The sequence below is a fragment of the Homalodisca vitripennis genome, chromosome 5, assembly GCF_021130785.1.
Source record: "Homalodisca vitripennis isolate AUS2020 chromosome 5, UT_GWSS_2.1, whole genome shotgun sequence".
In the NCBI taxonomy this organism is placed as follows: Eukaryota; Metazoa; Arthropoda; class Insecta; order Hemiptera; family Cicadellidae; genus Homalodisca; species Homalodisca vitripennis.
In genome coordinates this window covers 117,108,874-117,134,393 of record NC_060211.1, presented here as the reverse complement: position 1 = coordinate 117,134,393, position 25,520 = coordinate 117,108,874, and the positions used below count along the sequence as shown (strand labels likewise).

Genomic DNA, 25,520 nt, shown 5'->3' with positions numbered 1-25,520 from the left:
CAAATCTCCGCCCTGAAGCGTGAACGGTCTTCAATACATCTAATATCATCTGGAAGAACGTTCCAGCCTGAACAGTAAAGAGCCTATTAAATACTACATTGATGAATTAAAATTGATAGTGGCTTTCCTTCTTGTAGGTCATTCAATAATATCAGAGATAAAGTTGAAATGATTGGACAGATAAAAAATACAGTGCAATCTCGCTAATCCGGCAGTATATCTGAATTGGTAGTGTCGGATTACCGAAATTGCCGGATTGCCGGATTAATGGATGTATGGGTAAAAACATACGAAAAACATACAAATGTACATTTATTAAATATTGAAATTTATTAGAAACCAGTTAAAGTATAGTTTAACATAAGTAGAACGCAAAAGTACAATTGGAAAATAACTAAATAAACAATTAAACGTAATAAACAAAGAGTACAGTATGCCTAATCTGGCTGAGAATTAACAACGGAAGGATACAGTAAAAAAAATTTGAAAAGTAGGCAAGCAACTGACGAGTGACTAGTGGCAGCGCGGCGGGCCGGTGAGTCATCCGTGCTTACAGTGACATGAACCGAAGGGCATTAACCCGACCCGTCATCGCTTGCACAGTGCCGGATTACTGGACATGCCGTATTAGCGCACGCCCGGATTATAGAGACTGCACTGTATGTGGTTTTGATAATTAAATGTAGAATAGAAAGAATGCGGAATTTACGTAGTTAATAAAGTTTCATGACAACTGCTGAAATAAATATAATACAGTAATTATGAACACGTTGGAGTTTGCCTAATTGCTCAACGCTCATCTCACCATCACGACATCATAGTAGTCAAAATGTGATAGTGTAAGAGTCTTAATGAGCATCTACTTAACATTGAATGGCAGGTACAAGGCAAACGACTTTAAACTGTGGATGCCAGTAAAGACTATTCTGAGTTTGACGTTATCGTAACTTGTCAGTCCATTTGAGATTTGTGTTCATAGTGAGTTCAAAATTTTTCAGTATGTTCTGGTAATTCACCGTTCACAACTCTTTAAGTTTTGGTATGGTGTCAAGATTAATTTGGTTTATCATCCTAGAGTCAACAATCATTATTGCTTACGTTTTGTTTTCATTTAGTTTCAGTCCTTGTTATGTTGCCCAAGAGTTAGTTAATGGTTCAATATCTAAGTTGAGTAGTGACAAAAAACTGGTTAGTTCATTTAGCAAACAGTACATGTATATTTGCAAATCGTCGGCGTAAAGATGAAAATTTGAAAGTTTTTTTAATTGAAGTGAATTGTTTTTAGTGAGAATAAAAGGGGCCTAAATACAGAGCCTTGTGGGATCCCCGCATAACAGATTTCTAGTCTGACATTTTATTCCCCTCCTTCCCCACCCAGTGAGGAGATCAACTATATGTGATCAACTCAATTATTAACATAGAAATAATTACATCTATAAGAAAAGAATTCACATTGAAAACATTAATAAACAGTTAACCCTTTTATGGACAAAGGGCTATTTATAGCCTGAAAGTTTGTTGTCCAAGGAAAGCTATCTGTAGCCTGCTTTTGTTTAGTGTCAATGAAACAAAAAACATTATAAAATTATGATTACCAATATTAATGTACGTTCTAGGACCTTTCTACAAATATTTTATGCAGTCATGGTGATAATATGTCATTTACATTTTTTTGAGTTTTTTATCCTTATTTACCAAATAATTAACATAAAGTGTTATACCCTTATATAAAATTTAAAAAAAAAAACTAAAAAATGCTGCTTCCTACACTAAAATGATATGCTCTTCTTACAGTAAACAAAAAAACACAAATATGCACCTTTAAATGGAATGCACTGTTTCACAGTAATGCATTTTTGTTAAGAAAGTAGACCTACACAACAATAAAATTCTATAAATTTACCAGAATTTTAAATTTGGTCTGAATATAAAAGATTTGTAATCAGAGAAAATTATTTACAACATGTAACTAGTTACTTGACAGTTCTTTATTTATGCATTTCTTTCCTATTCATAATGAATTCAGACTCCATCATGATCTATTCTATTAGCATACAACACAGTATGATTACATAAAATGGCTGAAATAAAATATAAATAAGTTAGTATTTAAAACAACCAAAATTTAAAACCACCCATACTTACGGCTGCATGTCTTTTTCCTTCATGCCTGTCCCCACCGAGCCACTCAAACGCACGTTTCACTTCAAACTCCACATACTGTGCTGAATATGTACCGGATACCAGTGCTAGTTTTCCAACTGTCTTTGCTGCTAGTTCCATCACACCAATATCATTAGATGGTAAGAGATTTCTTAAATAGTTTGCAAATCTTGATATTCTGTTGTTGATATTTCCAACATCGGCATCTATTAGGCAAACTGAAAATAAACCATTACGATGGATTAATATTCAAATTAACAATAGTATGAAGATAACATCTAGAAGAGTTTAGTTCTATGGTGAAAGCTTATTACTGACAATGTTTGATTTGAAAACACAAAACAGGATTTCAAATATAATTTTACAAAAGACAGAAACAATGTTTTGAGAACAGATACTGTATATCTGCAATCTTCTTCAGGTGTCAAAACCTAACACTAAAGGTTAAGCATGCATCACAATTAACAAATCAAGATTTGTACATAAAACTCAGCATATCTCTAATCTAGCATATAGTAGTTTAGTTCCCAGCCACCGAATTAACCGGTCTATGTTTTGATTTTTAATCTGCCACTTTTTAATACAACATCATTTTAACCAACCGTGACCGACCAGAAATGAACAACGACAATGTTTCAACTAAACTCTATGACTCATAATGACCTGTTACAACATGGATGCTCTTTCTTAATTCCTGTACAGTCTTGGATTCTTATTGTTTATGATGTTGACAGTTTTACAAATACAGTTGTAGGTTATGCATGTTTTTCCAATGTGTGACTGTAAGATTAATTGTGTGTTCTGTATACATACATATTTTTATTAACAAAACATCAAAAAATTGAAAATAAATAATTTTTTAATTATTAGCTAAGAATATAAATTTAGTGTCCGGTAAACTATAATATAATAAGTTTTAAAACACATCAATTTATCCGGCCAAATCATTATCCGGTCGGTTCTCGAGCCTCGAGTTAGCGGAATGGGTGGAAAGCTATTGTAGTACAAATTAGTAAGGCCTATAGAAACTAAACACAAAAACTATTAAGACTGTTAGTATTCTACGAGTAAGTCATCACTGGCCTATTTAATTTCATTACACATCTGGAAACGCATGTAAAATACGCATGCACAATGTACCATCATTATGCGTTTCTGATTCTAATATGTACTAACCAATTGCAAGGATGCCTCCTTTCTTCTCATGAACATCGGAGCCAGACACCATTTCAAATATATGATGATTGAACTCATCCATAAAAGATGCCAGTTCCTCTGCCGATACTTCTCGTAGTTCAGTTTTAACCTGTAAGCATCGAATTACCACAATAGATAAAACAACTAAGATTAAAATAGCTTTATAGACTGTAACTGTTGATTTAAAGCAATAGTAACAAAGTCATGAACTTGTCCAGACTACTTAAGAGTGATTACAGTCATTATTCTGTTACTACTTCATTAAACCCAAATTACATCCAAATAAAAAATATCACATGTAATACTTACATATAAATACAAATCCCGAGCTGATTTCCCACGAACCTCTGGGTTTCGAGACTTAAGTCCCTGGACAAAATTGTGAGTAAGAGAATTCGACATCTTACTTGTTTTTCTTTGTCTTCAGTAGGAAACTTGAATCTGTAACAAAACGTCAATTTTATTTCAATAACCAATTAAATTGAATAAAAATGTATTATAACAAGGTAGCTGTAAAAATGAAAATCTTGTCATTATCATGTCAATCTACAGTTTGAAGATATGGCCAAGAATTGCATAGTATTTTAAATTTGCCACCAGTTTAATTTTTTTGGTATTTGAGAGAAAAGTCTAGGACCCTGCACCTAGTACTAAAGGGTCCATGCACCTCCCTTGCATTTATTCCTCAAATATAAGTTATCTGCCAAATCCAAAAAAATGTGTGGGCTTTTGTTCTCCATTATCATTTACGAGCATTCATCAGTGTAGCTTAAGCCAAACTCCACCAGATGTTTCTGAATAGAACCATGCCCTGTTATCTTCCCGAGCACACGTTGTATATCCACATTGCTTAGATCAAAGACTCTAATCCAACTTTACCATATGGAGAGAAGTTATCTCTCCATGTACAATTACCATATAAAATATTTAATTACCCGAGTCCTGACGTTTTTTTCCACATCTCAGATTTTATCCTCTTTTCCCAGGCATTTACAAGAGCTTTACTGTAAAGAAGACTACCCCATAGCCAGCTCTAGCCCTACCAAAAGATTTTCAGAGCCTATCTTGGCCTGGATGTCCACGGTCTCATTCCCAGGAATGCCTTTATGACCGGCATCTAATCAAGGATGACTTTATTCCTCTTCACCAGTTCTGTTAGAGCAATCCTGCATTCCTACACTACCTTTGAGTCAAGAGTAGGCATCTAATGCCTGTTTTATCTTGGGTTGTTCCTTTGTTGCGGGTTTCATCCAGTAGAAGGGAATAAGTTGCATTGCAGTTTTTAGATATGTTTTCCTGACGAAAAAAAATGTTTCTTACTATTATAATAATCTCAAACAAGCCAGCTACAACAGTACATTAATTACTCATTTCCGGACCCATATTTGAAATATTGGTGATTTTTTCAACAACTGAACTAGGCCTACCTTGTTGTAAAATTGGATTGGTGATCTAACATCTCAACAACAGTTCTTCCCGATTGCACAAATATAAATTGTGTCAGGCTAAAATTAAAACAGATTATCTTCTCGCAGACCACCTCTAAGATAATGTATTGGTATTTGTTTCTTCACCAACATCAGCAAAGAGACAGTTAGACAATGTCGAAAATGCAGAAATTCGCCCACCGAGGAAAAACAGTGGTGTCAATTAACGTTTCTGGACTCTAATCAAAAACTTTTTTTCAGAAAAATTAACCATGTTCAAATTTTAATTCCCCCTAATGCGTTGGGCACTGCAGTGATCTAATTAGCAGGTCTTTTTAATGGGAGTCTTCAGGAATGATTTTTCTCAGCGTCGTACCTATATTCAAAGATAGGGACTGCATATCTGCAAGTAACTATCGATCGATTACAATCCAGTTTCCAATTGCTAAAGTATTTTAATTCATTGCACTTGATAGATTGAAGTCTCTCATTAAGTTAGTTATTATTTAAAAACAGCATGGATTTTCTGCGGGCCTCTTAACCACAACAAACTTAGTTGTTTATAAAGATTATACATTGTCTACCTTCACTGATGGGCTGCAGGTCAATGCAATTCATCTTGACTGTAGTAAAGGCCTTGATAAAGTGAACCACAACATTCTGGGGCCTTATTTGTTTAACTTATTTATGAATGATATTAGCGAGGATTGAAAGTAAGTTTCTGCTCTTTGCTGACAGCATAAGTTGTTTTAAAAGCTGAGTTATGTGCAAGAGAGCAATATTCTACAGCGCTATCTTGCATGTCCATATTCTTTCGTTGCAGCGATTCCTACTTCAAGAGACTATCCCACAGATGGCACTTGCATACATCATTGTGAGAAGGTGAAGAAACGGTTCTCTTGAACGTTACCCTTTCTCTGGATCACCACATCAATGCTGTATGCAGTAGAGCAAGCCGACTCGCAGGTTTCTTATGGCTAGTGATAGTTTGGCAACTCCATGGTCATCCTCTTCAGGACGATTCTACATCCCATTCTGGAGTACCCAGTGGTCTGGATGCCATCATATTACCAGGCTTTAAGAGATTCAGAGAAGATTTGTGACGCTTGTAGAAACCAAGATGGGTTTCGGTAGCTAAACAGCGATATAATGAAGTTGCTTGATGCCCTTTAGAACAACGATTTAATCTGAATGATTTACTCTTTCTCCATCAATTTTTCAATTGATTTATAGACTGTCCAGCTCTACTAGCCAAAACTGACTTAGGGATTCCAAGGTCCAACAGATCTAATGAACTATTTGCTCACAACAACCACAGGACAAATTATCTGAAGGCTGGACACATCGCTAGATTACATAAGCTTGGTAATTGTGTTCCAGATGGAGTGGACTTCTTCCAGGATAAACTACATATATTTTAGATGTATGCCTGTTGGCATCATTATCTTTAACTTAAATGAAAAACATAAAACCAATATTTAAGACTTTTTATTGTTTTGTGAGGTCTTCCGATAGCGAGGCTATCTTCTTCAGACAAGTGTATGTACTCATAGTGGAGGAAGACGATAATGTTATTGACGATAATTTTTCATCTGATGAAGACAATGAGTTGAGTTCAAACAGTTCTAGGGACAGTGAAGGCGGCGTCCCCCACCCCCAGTGGGCCAGCACGGCCAGCGACATGGCTGGTTTACGTGACCTGCCATTCACTGGTCAACCTGGCTTACTCGTTCCCATTCCAGGTGACAATAAACCAATTGACTGGTTCAATCTCCTTCTTGACACTGTGTTTTTAGAGAATATCATTAGACAAACCAATCTGTATTTTGAGATTCTTTTGAGATGTCTGCATTATTCAAGAATTGATACCCCTGATCACCCCGAACCTGCTAACGACCGGTCTTTTAAAATTCAAAATATTGTTGATTATTTCAACAATAAGATGCAACAGATCTATTATCCCAACCGTAAACTGACAATCGACCAAGAGATGGTACTGTGGCGTGGCAGACTGGTCTTTCGCCAGTACGTAAAGGGCAAGCGCCACAAATATGGAATCGAAATTTATTCCCTGAATGAACCCGAGGGACTCATGCTGCGCTTCCATGTTTACACGGGGAGCCATGACTTTTGTAGTGGCAAAGGTCATACCGTCAAAGTCGTCATGAAGCTGATGAGTGACTTCCTGGGAAAAGGCCATTCCCTGTTCATGGATAATTTTTACATCTCCACACAATATGACAATGAGATGGTCCAACCACCAACGGGCGAAACCAAAAATAAACGCCAAAACCAATCATGTACTACAACTCTCACATGAAGGGGACTGACCGCTTGGACCAAATGGTATCTTATTACCCCTGTGAGCGCAAGACCCTGCGATGGCACAAGAAAATCTTTGTGCACTTTCTCCAGGTTGTTGTAGTAAATTCTTTTTACCTGTACAACATGTACAACTCAGATAGACTGTCCCTGTATGACTTCCGAGTTTGTGTTCTTGAAGACCTGCTCCCTCCAAAGGAAGGCCCACTTCTCATCACACACCGACGCACAACAGCATGCATCGTCTCTCCAAACTAACGAAGCGCAGGAAACGGCAAGTCAGTTACTCGGAAGTGCCGCGTTTGCTACCAAGAAGGCAAGCGTAAGGAAACAGTGTACTATTGTGCAGTGTGCCCTGACGAACCAGGTCTGTGTGAACTCAGTTGCTTTAATAAGTAGTTTTTAGTCTTTGGCGGTGGGTGGGGATGTATATAGTTTTTTTTTTCTAATTTTTATTAGGGGAGGGGAGAGTGTTAACTGTTTTTGATGTTATATATTTTTCAAACTAATATGTAATATATCCGTGTAATTGATGTACTATCTACGTGTCATTCATGTACTATATACGTGTAATTCGGGAGTGGTTGTGCCGAAAACTAGTGCGCTTCGAGCACATACAACACGGGGACCGGCACCCGGTGCGGTTGACGAGCAGACTCGGCACGGACATGACGTCACCCGTTCCGACCAACGAAGCTTCCGGGATACCTTGGACAACCCTTTCAGGGGATACTTATCCTGACTCCGTTTTGGGTAAGTAAAAAACAAAAAAATTCCCGCATTTTCTGTCGCTAGTAATTTTGTCATCCGCAGTGAATGTGTTAACAACTTGTTTTGTATATTACTGTAGCAAACTTCAGTGCATCTAGTTCTTTTGTTACACTTATGTGTATATTGAAATTGCTAATGAAAATAAAATATAAATAAACTGTTCTGTGTAAAAATTGTTTTACAGCACAACCATATGTTTAATTAGTTTTACCACTATTTTCAATTTGTTTACATTTACAGTGTGAAAGCATAAAATAAACCTGATAATAACAACACGTCTTATTGCAACCTTTTTTTCTGAAACCGCCATTGAGCAGAGAGTAAAAAAATAACCAGATACAAAAATAGAAGTTTTAGTTAAAATATACTTTTAACTGTAGTCTACATTTTCAGCAAATATTAAGTATTAGATATAAAAGATAAAGTTACTATCTAACCTTTACTATGAATTTATAGACTGTTATAAAACACACCTTCATTGTCTTTTGACAGAAGGAGGCTTCTCAGACCTGTATATGTATACATATTTTCTTGATCAAGAAACAAAACAAAATCAACTATGGAATTAAAAAAAATCTAAGACTGGAGTAAATTTAAATGACCATAAATATACTCCTTGACATATTTTCTTGATTGTGGCAACAAGGCAAAACACAACATTAGTGTCAGAAATATAATTCATTGAATCAGAACTGTTAGTAGTAATTCATAAAGTATAAATTAGAGTAATTGTTCCCAAGCAATAAATTACATCACTAATTGTCTCTTTGAACATAATGGATATTGCCTCAACAAGAAGCTGACTCGCCCCTCCCAATACTAAGTAAGGGAGTTGAAAATGTTTGTTTAGTTTTCCAGAAAATAAGGCACTGAAACACATATCACAAATTTTGTCAAAATCATCTTTTAAAGACGAATTGTGATGCCCTCAAAGGAGGGGGGTTGGGGTGTAAAATGTATGTTGTAGGCTATGGCTGCAGTATGATAAGCGGCCACCAACACAAGTGAATCATTAATATTCATGATTATCTAGACTACTGGAACCAAAATTTCAAATTCAATTACGTTAAAATTACAATTGTTTTTATATCAAAAAAGTAATAATTTAATGATGAATAAAAAACATCTGGTTCTGTGTATTTAAAAATTGTAACAAATGAAACAGTGTAAGGGTACTTTGGGATTATACCGACCACACCAGTATGAAGAACACAAAAATAGAAATTTATAGAAACAAACATGATAGAACGAAAAAACAACTCTTCAATTACAAAATTACAAACTTACAAGCATTTCCAGGTATTGTGATCGGTATTGTTGTCGCTGTTATCTTATCTTTCTCGAGAATCCTGATTACGGCAGGCCGCGCGGCATCACGTGATTTGCACGGTACATCATTGCCTTTCCATTACAATTCAATTTATATTTCTGATTAGCCCCTCTAGAATTTGATATTTTACTGATAGGTACTATCTCGAGGGATGTTTTTCTTTCGTCGACATCAGCGCGGGGCAGCACCGAAGGTGCTGTCGAAGCCCGCGCTGATGGCCGGAGGCACTCGCATTTTGGGTGGCGGAATGTGATCAAGAATAAAAACAAGTTTTGAGTGTTTTTTTAATAAAAAGTTTAGTTTGGTAAATGTTTGTTTTTGTTGAATTTTTGTGTTTGGAGAAATGTAGAGGTAAAACACGGAAGTACAACAAAGCGATGCACCAGCTGAACGGGCGGCGAGACTCTGCAATCACGTTATCTACTAGACGCTCGACTTTGACCTCTGTCTGAGGATGGGGAGGTGTTTGCGATAAGACAATTCCTGTTTTATATTGACGAAATATTGTTCTACGCTAATCTAGTAATCAGTAGAAACGAAATGTGAAATAACGATTCATGTCTGGGTGTGGTCGGTATAATCCCAAAGTACCCAAAAAAGTAATAATTTAATGATGAATAAAAAAACATCTGGTTCTGTGTATTTAAAAAATGTAACAAATGAAACAGTGTAACATTTTGTTACATTTGTTTATTTTGAAGAATAAACTTGTTCTACAGCTTTGTTACAACTTGTGACACTAGTAACATGATGAACATCGCCATTGTTCTTGTGACAATTACTCAAATACCATACAAATGATTTTAATGTTTTTAAATGAACTTAGAACAATATTGTTATTATATGCAATAAAAAGGAATGGAAATAGTTAATTTTAAATAACTATAAATGAAATGTTTCTAATCAATAATTTTATAGGCTGCAGTATAATAAGCGGCCACCAACACAATCGGATTATGATTATCAATTTTAAATATTGTTAATATAGAAATACAACATTTGACCTATAGATATTCATAAATAATCATTGCCAGCTTTCTTTATTTAGACTAGTGACGTCATTACCAGCTGTTATTTCGTTTATGTAAGAGAAGGCTAGTGACAACAACAAGAACAATGGCAATGAATATGAAGATATTGGCTCAAAATGTTTTTATAAACACTAAGCAATGTTCTAAATGGTTACAAGATAATGACCTTGCTACTTTAAATCCAAATTGTCCAGCTTTTAATTGACGAGATGAAAACTAGAATTAAAGGTGGAAATCAAATAGTGTTTAGCTGCAAGAAAAGTAAATCAAACACAACATGTCTAAAAATGATCTTGAGAAGACTTATATTAATATTAATAAAATTTGGTATTACTAATATGAAAAACAATGTACTATTTTAGTCGAAATCAAACAAACTATTACTTTTCTATTAATAAATGTACTTTTGACAGAATCAGTATCTGCAGAAATACCATTTCAGATTGGCTAAAGTAATCGTAAGTACTACGCTGCTGCTCAAATGTCATTTTAAATAAAGTTTAGTTATTTTATGTAATCTGAAACAAATACATTTATTTTACATATAAAGGTATAGCTTCACTATAATACAATTTTAACAGCCTACAACTTAATTCAGTTCGACATTATCACTCAAAATTAGTAGTAAAATCGGGGAGGGTACGATGGTATTACAGTCACCTTCCCCCAAGGTGGCTTCGGACCTTCTCTCATTAAACAGATCAATGTCTTCTAAGGTCATTGGTCTCATTACGGGGCATGGTCACCTGAAGAAGCATCTACACAGAGTTGGCATCCTTCAGGAGGATCCGCTCTGTGGTCCAAGGTGTAATGAGCAGGAGGAGACTGCTGAGCACCTGCTCTTTGATTGCCCTGCAATAGCAAGAGAGCGGTATGCCATCTTTGGTAGCTTGAACAGGGATGGTGAGTTTTCCCAGGAGGACTTGATAGGTTGTTTTCGGCGGTTTGTTGAACTGCTGAAGTTGTAGACTGGTAGGCCTCATGGTGTTTCCGGGGTGCGCAAAAGGCCCTTGAGGCTTAAGTGCATGGCAGTAGGCCGCCCCAAGGAAAAAAAAAAAAAAAATAAAAGCGGACCCGGTTTTTCATATCGAAATTGGCAAACGATATTACTTAACCATAACCATCGATATAATCAATCTATACTGATTTTAAATTATTTTGAATAGTTAACTGAAATAATCTATATCAACAGCTGTAAACACTTTCTAAATAATACACGTAAGGTAATATTTCAATTTTACATAAGTAAAATTTGTTCAATTAAAATGGCAGTCAATTTTAGAAAACTTTACGACATTGGTTTGAAAAATGATGACATAGATTTTACATGGTTTCAACATGTTGGACTCGTACCGAAAACCCCATTAAGTATGTGAAATTTGTGGGAAAGAAACAACTTGTAACTGTGAGAGGAGCAAATATTGTTGTCTTCAGTTTTCCTAATTTTTGTTATATTAATTTATTTAATCACTGTAAATATTAAATTAATATTTTAATATAAAACATATTATTGTTGTTGAGGACTATACTTTTATATCGATTGATGGTCTAGGATTTGAGATATGAATATTAGGTATCAATGATTACATCCTTCGATATAAAATACCGGGTCCGCTTATCGTACCCTACCCGTAAAATCGTGTTTGGAAATAAATTCAAATTTAAAATCATATGTTTTTTGGGGAGACTTTAGTAAGCGGCCTACACTCATTATTCGATTGCTATTATCAAACAATTCCATATATTATCCAACTTAAAACTCGTACACAATAAGAGTTATAATAAATTACTGTAACAAGAAGAATCTAGTAAATAACAATTTTTAAAACATACATTTTACAATAACATTACAAAACCAACTATGGCCTAGACTTAGATATTAACCCTAGAACTGGCGGTCATTTCATCCTGTAGTGTGGGGCTGTTTTGGAGCTTCGCGCAAGGTTTTTTTAAAAAAATTATTAAAAATATAAAATAAAAGCAATATAAATAAGAGTATATATTTTTGTGTTCAGAATTAAACGTAGAATTGCACTATATTGTAAAATTAACCATAAAAAATTTTGTAATAAACACTTTTTTTTAATCAAATATAAAATTTACGAAAAATATTTCTTAAATTTGGGGGGGACCATACCTAGCAAATGAAGTTATGGTGAGAAATATTACTATGCTTAAGTTAAATAAATTGTAATATCGAATTATCCTACGGATAAAAACAATCGATGGCGGCAAGAACAGTAACGTACGTGTCTTCTTTGTTTCACAAGCAGCCACGTTTATCCTTGAAAATACATAAATCTCATATTCTACCCATATTTAAATTTTATATTTTGTTGTAATTATTTAAACTATATATTACATTATAATTTGTAAATTATATTAATATTTATACATTAATTTCTAAGGCTGAAAACTAGCAAAATTATTTTGTTCTCTATAACATCTATTACATTATTTGTTCCGACATTTTACTTTTAGTCTTTTGGATGGTCATGAATATTGATGATCTGATTCAATTCAATAATCATAATCTGATTGTGTTCGAGGCCACTTATTATACTGCAGCCATTTGATACCCGATTCGATTATGGTAGTGGGCACTTACTAATATTGCAGCCACCTTAGGGGTCACCCATTTGTTATTAAACACATGTGACTCATGTCACATATCAAATGTGTGGGAACACATAGGCTAGGCCTAGCATGTGCCCAATTATGAATTACATATACTGCTTAAGTCTTTATTTGTTGGAATTGGTATATTTATAGAAAATGTTGGACACATAAGTTAATGTCAATAGCAATACGGCATTAAACTATCAACCATTAAACTTAGAACAAACCTTACCTTCTTAAATATTAGAACAAACCTTACCTTCTTTAAATATTAGAACAAGACTTACCTTCTTAAAAATTAGGTTATCTTCAATTAGATATCTGAATGTAAATACATAGTTATTTTAAATCAATTATAAGTCACCACAACTGTTATTAGTTCATACATTTTACACACAACTCTTTACATTCTCTTCTGCGCTTAAAAACAACGATCATAATATTAACCTTTGACCCTCTTCTCTTCTTTACAGTTTTTGTTTGTGTTGTATAATCTACAGTCTACAGATGTCGCAAAGTCACCGCCTCTTAAAATATCAGGATTGGTAAACGGAAATTACTATGGTAAGAAGATTTTGGTACACCATAATCAATTTGCAGAGATAACATAAATCAGTCTCTTCTATTCACGTGTCACGTATTATCTATAATATTTATATTTACAATGGTGACAAAGGTTATGTAAGTAATTTTGTAATCATTCAGCCGGTAACACCGGCAGTTATGATATCACAATCTTTGAAGTCTTTTTACTATAGGTCTTTGAGCTTAAAACACTACTCAGCTGATGTTGTTTACAAATAATTAAAGATACTGACAAACGTCAAAAAGTTGATTCAAGAAAATCAATGTAAAGTTGATAGTAAAAGAACGAAATAAAGTTGATTTTATTTGTAAGTGTGTGTAACTTTGTAACGTTTGAGTTAAAATGTATTCCTGTTGAAAGCTGAAAGGTGTAGTGAAAGGTAAGTCCATGTATTATTTGAACAAATCGGCCTATTGAGATTAGGTTCTTCTCGTTAATTTAAAAATAAAAGTAAATGCTGAACTTAACACAATATGGTTTCAAATCAAGTATTGGTTTATTGCTATTATGTGTGAGCATAGTTATACTCAGTTTTATATAATGTAGAGTGCAATTTATTCTCTAGTTGAATTATTTTTTTTTAATTAATGTGAGACTCAGACAGAAGTGACTAATTCTCATAATGTGCTGTGAATATATATTTTGAAAAAGTAGTTTCCTAATTATTCAACAAAAAGGCATTAGCAAAACTTCAGTTGGGCGTTAGTAGCCCAACAACAAACATTAATTAGGAATGAAGACATATACTTATGCATAGCCCCTGGAGAAAATAATAGTTCCTATCAGTATATTTTTTTATGAACACACAGAAGAAATTTCTTTTCCATCAATATACCTCCGTCAATTTCATGAATTTCAAAAAGGTATCTCTGTAACACCATTTATGATTGCAAGTAGTGAACTCAGGTGATATGACAGATGAGGAATTGTCCCTCATCACATAGTATTTATGGCAGAAAAATAATGAGAATAAGAGTATGTGATTCGCTTATCATTGCATTTAAGCATGTTGGTAAAGACACTAATATTACAAAAGAACAAATTGAAAGTTCTTTCCTTGCTTGCTTCACTTCATCAGTCGTATTTTTATTTACACTTACTTCTGTTTTCTGCCCTATGTAAATTACAAATTCTACTTCGCTGTTCTCAGAGCTTTCATCACCACCTTTTTTTATTTGGTTTTGTGGATAAATCGGAATAATTGTTTTCATTTTCCTCCATTACAATTTTTAGCTGAAAAAGAAAAAAACAAATATTTACTACCTGTGAATACAATTAATAATAATATGTACGGTACATTACAGCTGATTGTAGACACCAATCTAAATGCCTAGTTGTTGACTGCTGGTAGTATTAGTAAAACATGCTTTAAATTGTATGTTAGTTCAGATAGATGTTTATATAACGGATTTTTTACGTTTCGGTAAAGCTGTCATTCTACTTTGAAAGCATGTGGAAAACATAAACATTTGTGAAGTTCTGTGACGCAAAATGAAAGATTTTCCCCTGTACATACATCCACAGCCCCCCCAAAAGAAGTAGTCACTTCAATAGGCCCAGCATTCTGGTAGAAGAGGAAGAGGATCACTGTCCTAGACCTATTTAGTGATTAATTCAACTATAATTAACCTTTTTGCTGCTGGGGAATCACTGCCAGACATTATTTGTAGTCTTAGTGTCTACATATGAAAAGCTCCCTGATGGGACTTTCTATTTTGCTGATTGGAACATAACTCTGGAGGCTGGGTATGGTACTTGGACTAATCTGATTTTGATTAAACTTATTAATCATCTTTGTATACATATTTTGTACATACATTAAAAAAAATTATTTCTCTGGTTTATTCTTAGTATGTTTTCCATGAAAAACTTCTTTAAACCCTGCAGACTAGGTACTAGACTAATCCGATTATGTTTAAACTTGGTAATTATCCTTGTATACACTTACAAAACTCACTCACTTACAAAAAAATTTAAACGTACCACTTATACGTTGTATTAATATGTATAATTTTAAGTTAGAAGTAAGATTGAATTATGTGCGTTGATGAGTAACAATAAAGTTGATAAGTAGTAGTAGGTGGTACAACTGGTTGAAGCCTGTTATAAGAAAATCAGTACTAGGACTGCAAAACATATGTTTACTAAGTATATGATGAGCAGTGTAAATGTGATATTAATATTTGAGAGAGAAGACTTTCATTAACTTACCGGGCTTCTGCCTGTAGGCACTTTTCGATTTAAGTGAGCTCTTGGAGAGAGTTAATTTGTTCTAGTGATGACAGTAGTTGGTATTCTTTACCGAATCTTTAGAAAATCTTAATTCGTGTCAACTATTTCTAAGTACTTTGTAATAATTGATGAATGAAAAGTCACAATTCTCCAATACTTTTATAAGATGTATTAAATATAAATATAATATATTAATAATATTATATAAAACATATATTATATAAAATAATATAATAAGAAGATATAAAATTATTGGAGAATTGTGACTTTTCGTTACAAAGTAGTGTATTCCAATAAGAAGAGCTCCTCCTTCAATGAAATATTTGTAAGTAGTTATGTTTACAATTTTGTTGAATTTTAGTATAGACCAATTTTAAGTAAGTTTATTTCGTTTCAAATTTCTTAAATTTTAAAATTTTTCTTAGAAAGTAAAGTTGTTGAAGCAAAAAGTTTTAAAGAGGATTATTTTTCAAAAAACTAATTAATTAACATTTTTATTTTTTCAAGTGACATTTATTATTTTGTGACTAAAAGTAAAATTTTATTTGGACTTCACTTAGGTGAGTTTTCCTGTTTTAGTACAAGTCCTGGTTGTATTTAGCTATTTTGTTTTACTATGAAAATATATTATTAGTAACAAAAATACTAATATTTAATTTTAAATATATTTTCTGAATGTTTATTTAAAATTTGTTAAAAATGTATTTAAAAAAATAATTCCTTTCAAACCAGTGGTTCATTTCTCAGATAGGAAAAATGTTCCTATGATGTACAGTTTTATCTGAAGTGTATATGTGTGGTGCCAATGGTGCAGTGTAGCGGGTACAATGGTTATCAAAAGATAACCGAATCAAGCAATGTCGAGCGTGGCTGCTGCTTGGCTGGGTGATCGCGGAGCGATCCTGTCCTTGCAAGTGGCCCGCCTACCCAGCTATTGGTGGTGGTTCAGTAGTCACCTTTAGTTGGTCCCCAGGTTAAATGTTAACTAATCTGACAAAAATATCAAAATACGGACATTTAAAATGGCCGCACTAATTTTTATGACAATAGTCGTAGCGTAGTAACTGAAGATTTTATGTGGAAAATCAATGACAAAGTTCGTGAAAATCACTGTTTTACAATGATTGAACTCGCGGAACATTTCCCACAAATTTCATGAAGCTTACTTTTAGGGAAGCTTGGATACCACAAATTTTGTGCCAGGTAGGTTCCAAAAATCCTAACCGAAGATCACAAAAATCAAAGACTTGATGTCAAGACATCATCAATCAAGACATCATTACCTTTTCTTGATGAACACGACAAACAAGATAACAAAATTCTTGATCATTTCGTTACTGGTGATGAAACATAGGTGAAGCATGTCAATTGTGAAACAAAAATGCAATCTATGGAATGGGGCACACACATTCTCCAAAAAAACCAAGAAAATTTCTCCTAACTCTGTCAGTGGGAAATATTATGGCAACTGTTTTGGGATACTAAGGATGTGATTCTGGTTGATCTCCTTGAACGAGGATCAACAATCAACGCAGAGAGGTACTGTGAAACGTGGTAGAAGTTATGGCGAGCAATACAAAATAAGCGTAGGGGAAAATTGAGCTCAAAAGTTTTGTTTTTCCATGACAATGCACGCCCCCATACACAACAAGTCTTGGATGATTTTGATTGGGAAGTGTTTGATCATCCACCTTATAGTCCAAATCTGGCACCAAGCGACTATCACCTTTTTTCCAGTGATGATGACCTGGCTCGCAACACAGTGCTTCGATAGTGACATTGGCATTAATTAAGATCTAAGGCGGCACATTTCTACACAGCTGGAATCAAACTTGTATAGCGTTATGATAAATGTCTCAATTTTAACGGGAATAATGTTGAAAAATTGTGAAAGAACCCACAAAGAGATTTTATTGCCAAGTCTCAATATTCCAGAGAGGAATCAAAATGTGCAGCAACCTAGTTCCCGATGGTACAAGGATTCGAATTCTCTTCAGGAGGCAGGAACAGTCTACCTACATGATAGATCAAAAGTTTGTACATCATTATAAGAACAACAATTTTATTCTAATCAACCGATTGTAGTAGACCAAGTTGTAGTTACAGGTCAAATACTTTAACCTTGATATATATAAAATCTACTTGTACACCTAGGATTCTTAAAAAATTGATTTTGAACTCACTGAAGCAATTCAACTTTAGTTCTGTTGGTAAGGACACCACATAACTGAAGTGTATCCTAAAAACTGGTGTACTAGTCTAGTACCTTATAAAATGCCATCTAGGTTGATGTTCTAAATCCAAAGTGACATAACAGAATAAGACCGAAATAAGAAAAGTTTTAATGAAAGTACCTGGCACTAACACTGAAGTTCATTCAGTGCTTGGTAGTCGTCAACCAATTTAATTTCCCAAAAATTCTTCATGGTGTTAGCAAAGGTAAGAAATTTACTATTTAAGTACAGAGCTTTGTCATTCATAAATGAAGAAAACCAGAATAATCTCATATGAGACCCTTGAGGAACCCCGGAACTTGCATAGAAAGTGTCTACAAAGGTAGCAAACTTAATAAAAGACCTGCCTGTTAAGTAAGTAGCAAGCTCCTGTACCAATCAAACAAGAGACCATACATGCCATATGCTTACAATCTAATAAAAAATTATTATAGCTGATCTTATCAAATACTTTACTTATAGTGCAGTCATTGAAGCATTATTGCTTCGAATTTTTTTACTGTGAACCGAATTGAATACAATTTTGGAATTAGGTTCATCTTACCCTTAACTTCAAAAGTGAAAATGATTTGAACTCCGCAACCACCCTGGGGGTGGTTGCCACCCCTTCTCGGGGGTGAATTGTTTTTTTTTTTCAAAATAACCTCGGATATCGATAGAAGGCCTAATTTTAAGCAAAAAATCATCTATAAAGTTTTTTAAAAAATCCAATAATTTTCAAGTTATTGGCAATTGAAAATTCGCAATTTTTTCACGTTTTTCATTGGTTTTTTGCAAATATCTCCAAAAATATACGTTTTATCTAAAATTTTATAAAGAACAAAATAGTAGCAGGTAAAAAAATGAACAATTAAGTTTTTTATTAAGTATTCTAAGTGCAATATTAAGCTAGATATTAAAGATCAAAGCCGTTTTTTATTTTGTCTGAAATTTAATCGATGTGGTCAATGCCATCTAGCGGCGAGGAGATGCATTTTAGGCATTCTAATAAAAAAGGATTTTGTAGTGCTTAAAATAAGCTTTAAAAATGAGCACTATTAAGTCTTTTGCACGTAAAATAAGTGACCTGTATTGCAAATAAGAGGAGCATCTAATGTTTTTTCTTTTAAATCAATGGGTTTCATAAGTGCCATTTCCACCAAAATTAAAATTAATCGTATTCCGCCTAGAACTAACTTTATTATGAAGAGTTTGATAGATTGTATCAGTTTGGCTGCTTCAGGACACATATTTTTCAAAAAAGTCACGATTAAAAAATTTCAAATTTTTAAAAATACCACCTTTTTTCATAATATCTCAAAAATGACGACAGATACGTATAAAAGTGTAGGAATGAAAAATTTAGGTTTTTTTCTGACAAACAATTTGGTTTTTTGTTTTTTCTGTCAAACAAAAATTGACGGAGATATGATTGTTTAAAGAGCGCGTGGCAGCGCAATCACAGCCTCTCTTAAGCCTTTTAACCCTTCACCGTTTGAGAAAAAGGTTTTTTACTATATATTGCAATGAAGGATGTTGTAGCTCTCTCAATTACCTTTACAATGGTTTTTTTATAAATTTTGATAACATGAAAATTGAAGGAGTTATGGTCCAAAAACTTATCATATTTTTTTCTACTTAGTAACTGAAAATTTCGGAGTGTGAATATTTGGAGCAATGTGAAAGTATGCAGTATAATAGAGACCCAAAACTATTGTAATGTGTATATATATACATAATATGGCTCATATATTTTGGAAACGTAGGCATGAATAAATACCAACGTTCTTATATATATATATATATATATATATATATATATAACATATTTGAGTGAATTTTGTATAATTTGTAAATATTTTATTCAATAAATGGCAATTTTTTACTCTAAATTAAATTATTTTTAAATATGTAATCATATATATTTACTGTTTTAATTTAGGGGTAGTTTTAAGGGTAGAAAAGCTTAAGAATATGATAATCATTTTCGAGAGTGTGGAATAATATTTAAATCCTTTTCATTTTATTAAAAAAATGTTTTAACAATTTTTTATCAAGAGGTAGTTTTCAAGGGTTGAAAGGGGGTTAAAAATTTGATAATTATTATAGAGAATATAAAATATTACTTACTCTATACTTACATCTTTTATGTCATACCAAAGTATTTTTTTGTGATTTTTTTCAATTTAGGGGTTGTTTGCAAGGGTTGTAAGATTTTCAAGGGGTTGGAAATTATTTTAATATGAAGTAATTGTGTTAGAAAACACTTTACAATTTCACCACTTACTATTAGACATGTTTTCTAGCGATAAATGGCTAAATGTCAATTTTTCAATTAAGGGGTTGTTTACACCCCTTAAAAATAATAGGCGGAGTTCAGATCATTTTCACTTTTGAAGTTAAGGGTAAGATGAGAATAATTCCAAAATGTCATGCAAATCGGTTCACAGTAAAAAAATTCGGAGGTAAGACCGTATTTTTAGCTTCAATTACTGCACTATTAGGTCGATATAGATGAGGTAAAACTCATTATTCCTTGCAAATGCATCCAGAATAAGAGTTTGAAAAGTCAAGACATTGTTTACAGCAGATTTTCCAGAATAAAATCCATATTGTTCCACGATTATATCTGTGAAAACTGTATGCTGTTTAACTCCAGCCAGTTGAGCTCTGTTTGATAATAGAAGGAAATATACCATATGTCACACTAGCGTTGAACAAATTTGTGGACACCGGAGCAACCTTCTATCAAACTCTCAATGCAAAGACCCTATCAGACATAGGCAATGTAGATAGATACATACTCCTTTGCAATGCATTTACATTTGTCCTGAATATCAATGAAATTTTATGTTATCCGTGAAATGTCTTTTTCTTGATAGCCAATAATTACGGTAACAACTATTCTTTGAATTATTTGTGTATAATTTTTATTAATTAGTGCATTATGTGCTCATGTTATTGTAATACCAGAATATAGTAAAATTATAGTATTTTGAGTTGCTTTTAAAACCACTTTTGAAAAAGTGAGTGACCAACTTTTCATCAGAGTTAGTGTCATTTTTGGTACAAAACAATCAAAAATAGAAAATAAATTTGTTTTCTTTACTGTACCACTTCTTTCAACCCAAAATATTGTGCTTTGTGTGCTTTAAAAGTTAACTAAAGTGTTCATCTTGGTTACATAACATTCATAGAGTAAAATACAGACATATATTGAAATAGTGACATTGTCTTCATCCACTTTTGTTATTTCCTTCTTTGTTATATGTTAAGTTTATATATATAATTAATAATTAATTGGGTATGGTGCATAGAAGTAAGTTCTTGTTGACTGTGTTTTCTGTAATAATAACTCATACAATTATTTTCTTAAAATCTGTGTACCTATATTGCAAAAAATGTAATGCTATTTTTATTTTCTGCTTTGTATTCTTGATGGAAGTCACCAGGTTTTAATACAAAAGGCAAATGTGGAAGAATAAAATTCTTATGCTATTTTCTGTCCATTTCTATTACAACCAGAATCTGAACATTTACTTGTGGCTAACATATTTTATGTTGTTGTATGTTAACCAATTTGATAATGCGTAATCTGGAGTTGGAAAACTTTTATTTCTGCCTGTCCGTCTATCCACACAATATCTCGAGAACAAACTGATCTATAGACTTAAAATTTTTCATGAAGCCTCATTTCTATATAAGAAATATTGTGTTTGATGATGGTGCATGTCATTCCATGTGATTTGGCTGAGTAAAAACTTTTACATTGGTCTTTTGGATGGCCTTGATGGCAACAAAAAACTGCAGAATAAATAAATTTGTAAAGAACTGTATATGTTCATGATATTGATCAATTGTCATAATTTAGCGTAATGAAATAAGCTCCTCACTCATTGAGATTAATATTTTGAATAAATACAAATGGCCACCATCTTTTTTTATTGGTCGATATTGGCTTAGAACTTTTTTAACTCTTTGTACGCACTACCTGTGTATTAAGTTCAGTCTGTATCTAGTAGAATCACATGTGCAGGATCATCAGCAAAACCGTTACTCCTAAAATGAATCCTCTCTTCTTTTTTATGAGATTAGGGGTAGTAGGAGTGAGAGAAAGCACATAGTGTTTTTGTATCCATGTGTTCTTGTTGATTCTGAGTTAATCAACATGTAAGTAGTGTTGTTTCAAAACCTAATAAGAACTTGGATCTTGTAATGTGGATCACCAGATTTTTCTTTAAGAACAAAGATTCTTGTATGTTACTTTGCAGAGGCTTTGTTCAGAGCCATTTTCAGTACGCCACCATTCTCTGGAATATAGTTAGACATTACACAAGTAGAGCAAATCAGGATGTGCAGGGTAAAATCCTTTCATGGATGATTTAGAAGTTCCTTGAGCTGGTTAGAATAATGAATATTCACTGTTATCAACACAAAACAGTTCATATACAAAGTCAAGAAAACAATTTCAATAACGATAATACAAATACCAATATCAATGTGACAGTAATGATACAGCCCAGAATAGTGTTATAAATGTAATGTTTTCATACAATCCTATAATATATATTTAAATACAATATTTTCATCATTTAAACTTATAGAGCATTTGGTTAGGGTATGATGTGTGGTACAGGGAGATATTAAATTCTGTTTATATACATTCTTATCATTTGTCATGAAATACTATTTCTTTAAATGTCAGGATCAGGAATTGTGCACTGGATAGTGTTAAGTAAAATAACAAATAGGTGACCAGTCATACAGTGTAGTTTTACAAGTCAATATGGTGGTAAATATAATATATACTGCACCCAATTATATATTGTACCTTTAAATGTCAGGATCAGGAATTGTGCACTGGATAGTGTTTAAGTAAAATAACAAATAGGTGACCAGTCATACAGTGTAGTTTTACAAGTCAATATGGTGGTAAATATAATATATACTGCACCCAATTATATTGTACCTTTAATTGTATAGAGCATATATTTCTCTTTTCTGGGTACAGTCTTCATGAAACAACTGCATCATTGTGTCGATCTGACTAATCTTATCACATAGTCCAAAACTTACTCATCCACTTACCACACCTTCTTTCTATGTGCTCTCTTGTTGGATACAGTTGCTTCAGTTCTATGTATTCCTACTTCATAACACCTTTAACTTCTCTTCCACATTTAACTGTTTTCATTCACACAAAACATGTTCTGAAGCATTTTCTAATGGGTACAGCTCACAAACAACATTCTTCATATTCCCTATCCTTTGCAAATAACTCCTAAAACATGCATGTCCCTTAATATCTGCATCAGTTACTATCCTACCTCTCAATATTTTCTGTTTATCCAGCCTTAAATGTTTTGATCTAATCTCTGTGTACATACATCTTTTTTATATCTCCATTTTACATTCTTATCTGCACTACCTTTACGTTCTTGCTTTCTCTTGCTCTTGTTGTCTTATCCAATATCATCTATCAATATCGTACACAATATCTTCTTGTGTAGACCTCTCCCACCAGAGTAACAGATGGAGTGCTCATCATCACAAAAACAGCATTTGTTGATACTATTCTGTTTGCTGATATTCTAAGAGAGGCTTGTCTCTAAATTGATAGGGTCCCCTTGTAAGTCTTATTGTTCAAGCCAGATTCCCTATGCTACTGCATAGTCCATATTAGAAGTTACCATACTTGCTAATTAATAATCTGCTATTTTACCTATATCCACCCACATTTGACATAAAACTTAATACAGAGGAAAAGCTCAACTTTGTTTTGTAACATCTAAAGAAAACATGTAAATAGTATGTGATAAATCAATTCCAAGGAGTCAAGATTCAATAATGAAGCTGGTACAGTGACTTTTAGAAAGAAATAATACAGAACAAATTTTGTATACCTTAATAGTTGATGAAATGACATCTTGGCAACACAATTCCAGATCCACAAGTATTTGTTTACTTGACAAGTCTGCTGCCCATTCTAACAGTGTCTAGTTCATTTGCAAGGTGTCTATAACCTACTATATAACCTCTTCTTGGGACTTGAAGATACCATTAGTGATTGACAAGTTTCCACTGAACGCATAATACTTTCATATCAACCTTAAAAAGATGTAAACATCTCATGTCATGACAAAAATCTGAGAGGTTCTATCATTATGAATTGTTTATTTATCAATACAACAGTAATTATTAGTAACAAGAAAGAGGGAAATCTTTTAAATAGCCTTCAAAATGTCTGATTTTGATTCACTTGGCAATTAAAGATGATTTTAAAATTCAAATACTAAATCCTTGCTGCAGTCATCCAAATGTTGTTGTTTGTCAAATACGTGTTGCGGTTTGATGCCATCCACGCCACTACAGGTCTGGTTCTCATAACAGATTTTAGAAAAGTTTTCTCCGGATGCACAAACATTTGAAATTTCCTCGGATTGAATATGTATGCCATTAACAGGAGTTGTCACCATGTATTACTTGATTTAAACACTATGTGACAAAAGTTAGAGTGTTACTATGAATTTAATTTTGTTTCTTCATCCAGCAATACAGTTACATAATATGTACAGAGCCCAGTAATTACTCTATATACGTACGAATGTTTTATTAGAATCTGAACTCAGTTATTCAACTGCTTCAGTATTATGTATCAGTTTATGTAAAGATCTTAATTTATTTATTTATTTGAATTGTAATTTAAAAATTGTTCAACCATACACACATATATATATATATATATATATATATATATATATATATATATATTACATTTAAATTCTAATTTGAAGTTCATCTTGTTTTCTTAATTGACGATGGTGTGAGTTGTATCTCAAAGCTTAATATTTCAAATGCAATCCAAAAATGCATCTGTGTTCAGTAGCTGTATTGTTCCAGTTTGTTCAAGACTGTCAGAAATGTCAAGAAATTCTTATGTTGCATTGTGATAGTGACAAAACCGTATTGTTGATCAGCAAAATGGCAAGTGCAGTGAAGTGGGCAGCTGTTGCAATATCTGTAGTGGTGTAGTGTGGTGGAGTGATAGTGTGCGGAGCAGAGTGGGTGGCAGGCAGCGCCGCGACGCTATCGATCAGACCGACGCTGCCGTCGACAGTTGGGCACCAGCGGCGGGTGACTCATCGTCGGCATCGACCTCACCGCGACCTTACTGCCACCGCCACCGCTACCGCTGTGCTCATTTCCTGCCCTCACTGGCACCCGTATGTCCCCCGCAGATACACATTTCCTGTCAGGACTCGTCAGAAAACATCGTTTGAAAATGTCCATCAGATAAACTGATGTAATTCGAGTGCCAGAGTGATGTCGAAATATGAGCAACACGAATTGCTGAATGGAAATTTGAATGGTGGACTCCCTGACTATTAAATGATCAGCCGTTTCAGAGCCATTACTCGAAACGTCGTGATTGAAAATTTTGTTATCTCGTATCAACACAACCCTATACTTACGTAGTATATAATATTCCCAATTTTATTATTTTAAACCCTTAAGTTACCTTTAAATCGTAACGTTGCTACTTGTATATGGTCTAAATGGTCTGTAGTCTAATTTAGCAAAATGGAAAGAAAGTAAATTACGCTGTACATTTTGATTTGGCAAATGAAA

The 25,520-nt window shown here is 33.4% G+C and overlaps 2 protein-coding genes across 2 annotated transcripts in view; one reads left to right on the top strand and one right to left on the bottom strand.

Moving 5' to 3' along the window:
* The window catches only part of LOC124362792 (serine/threonine-protein kinase mTOR-like), a 78,464-nt gene extending 65,126 nt beyond the window's left edge, over positions 1-13,338 (bottom strand). Inside the window, 4 exon segments of the mRNA XM_046817599.1 lie at positions 2,146-2,381; positions 3,340-3,469; positions 3,670-3,801; positions 13,148-13,338. Coding sequence (XP_046673555.1) covers positions 2,146-2,381; positions 3,340-3,469; positions 3,670-3,762 — 459 coding nt within the window. The 5' untranslated portion in view covers positions 3,763-3,801; positions 13,148-13,338.
* Positions 13,339-13,680: 342 nt separating this feature from the next.
* LOC124362791 (kinesin-like protein unc-104) overlaps positions 13,681-25,520 on the top strand; it is a 130,571-nt gene continuing 118,731 nt past the window's right edge. Inside the window, exon 1 of the mRNA XM_046817585.1 lies at positions 13,681-13,825. The gene's annotated coding sequence lies outside the window, so the exon portion shown is untranslated. The remainder of the gene's footprint in view (positions 13,826-25,520) is intronic.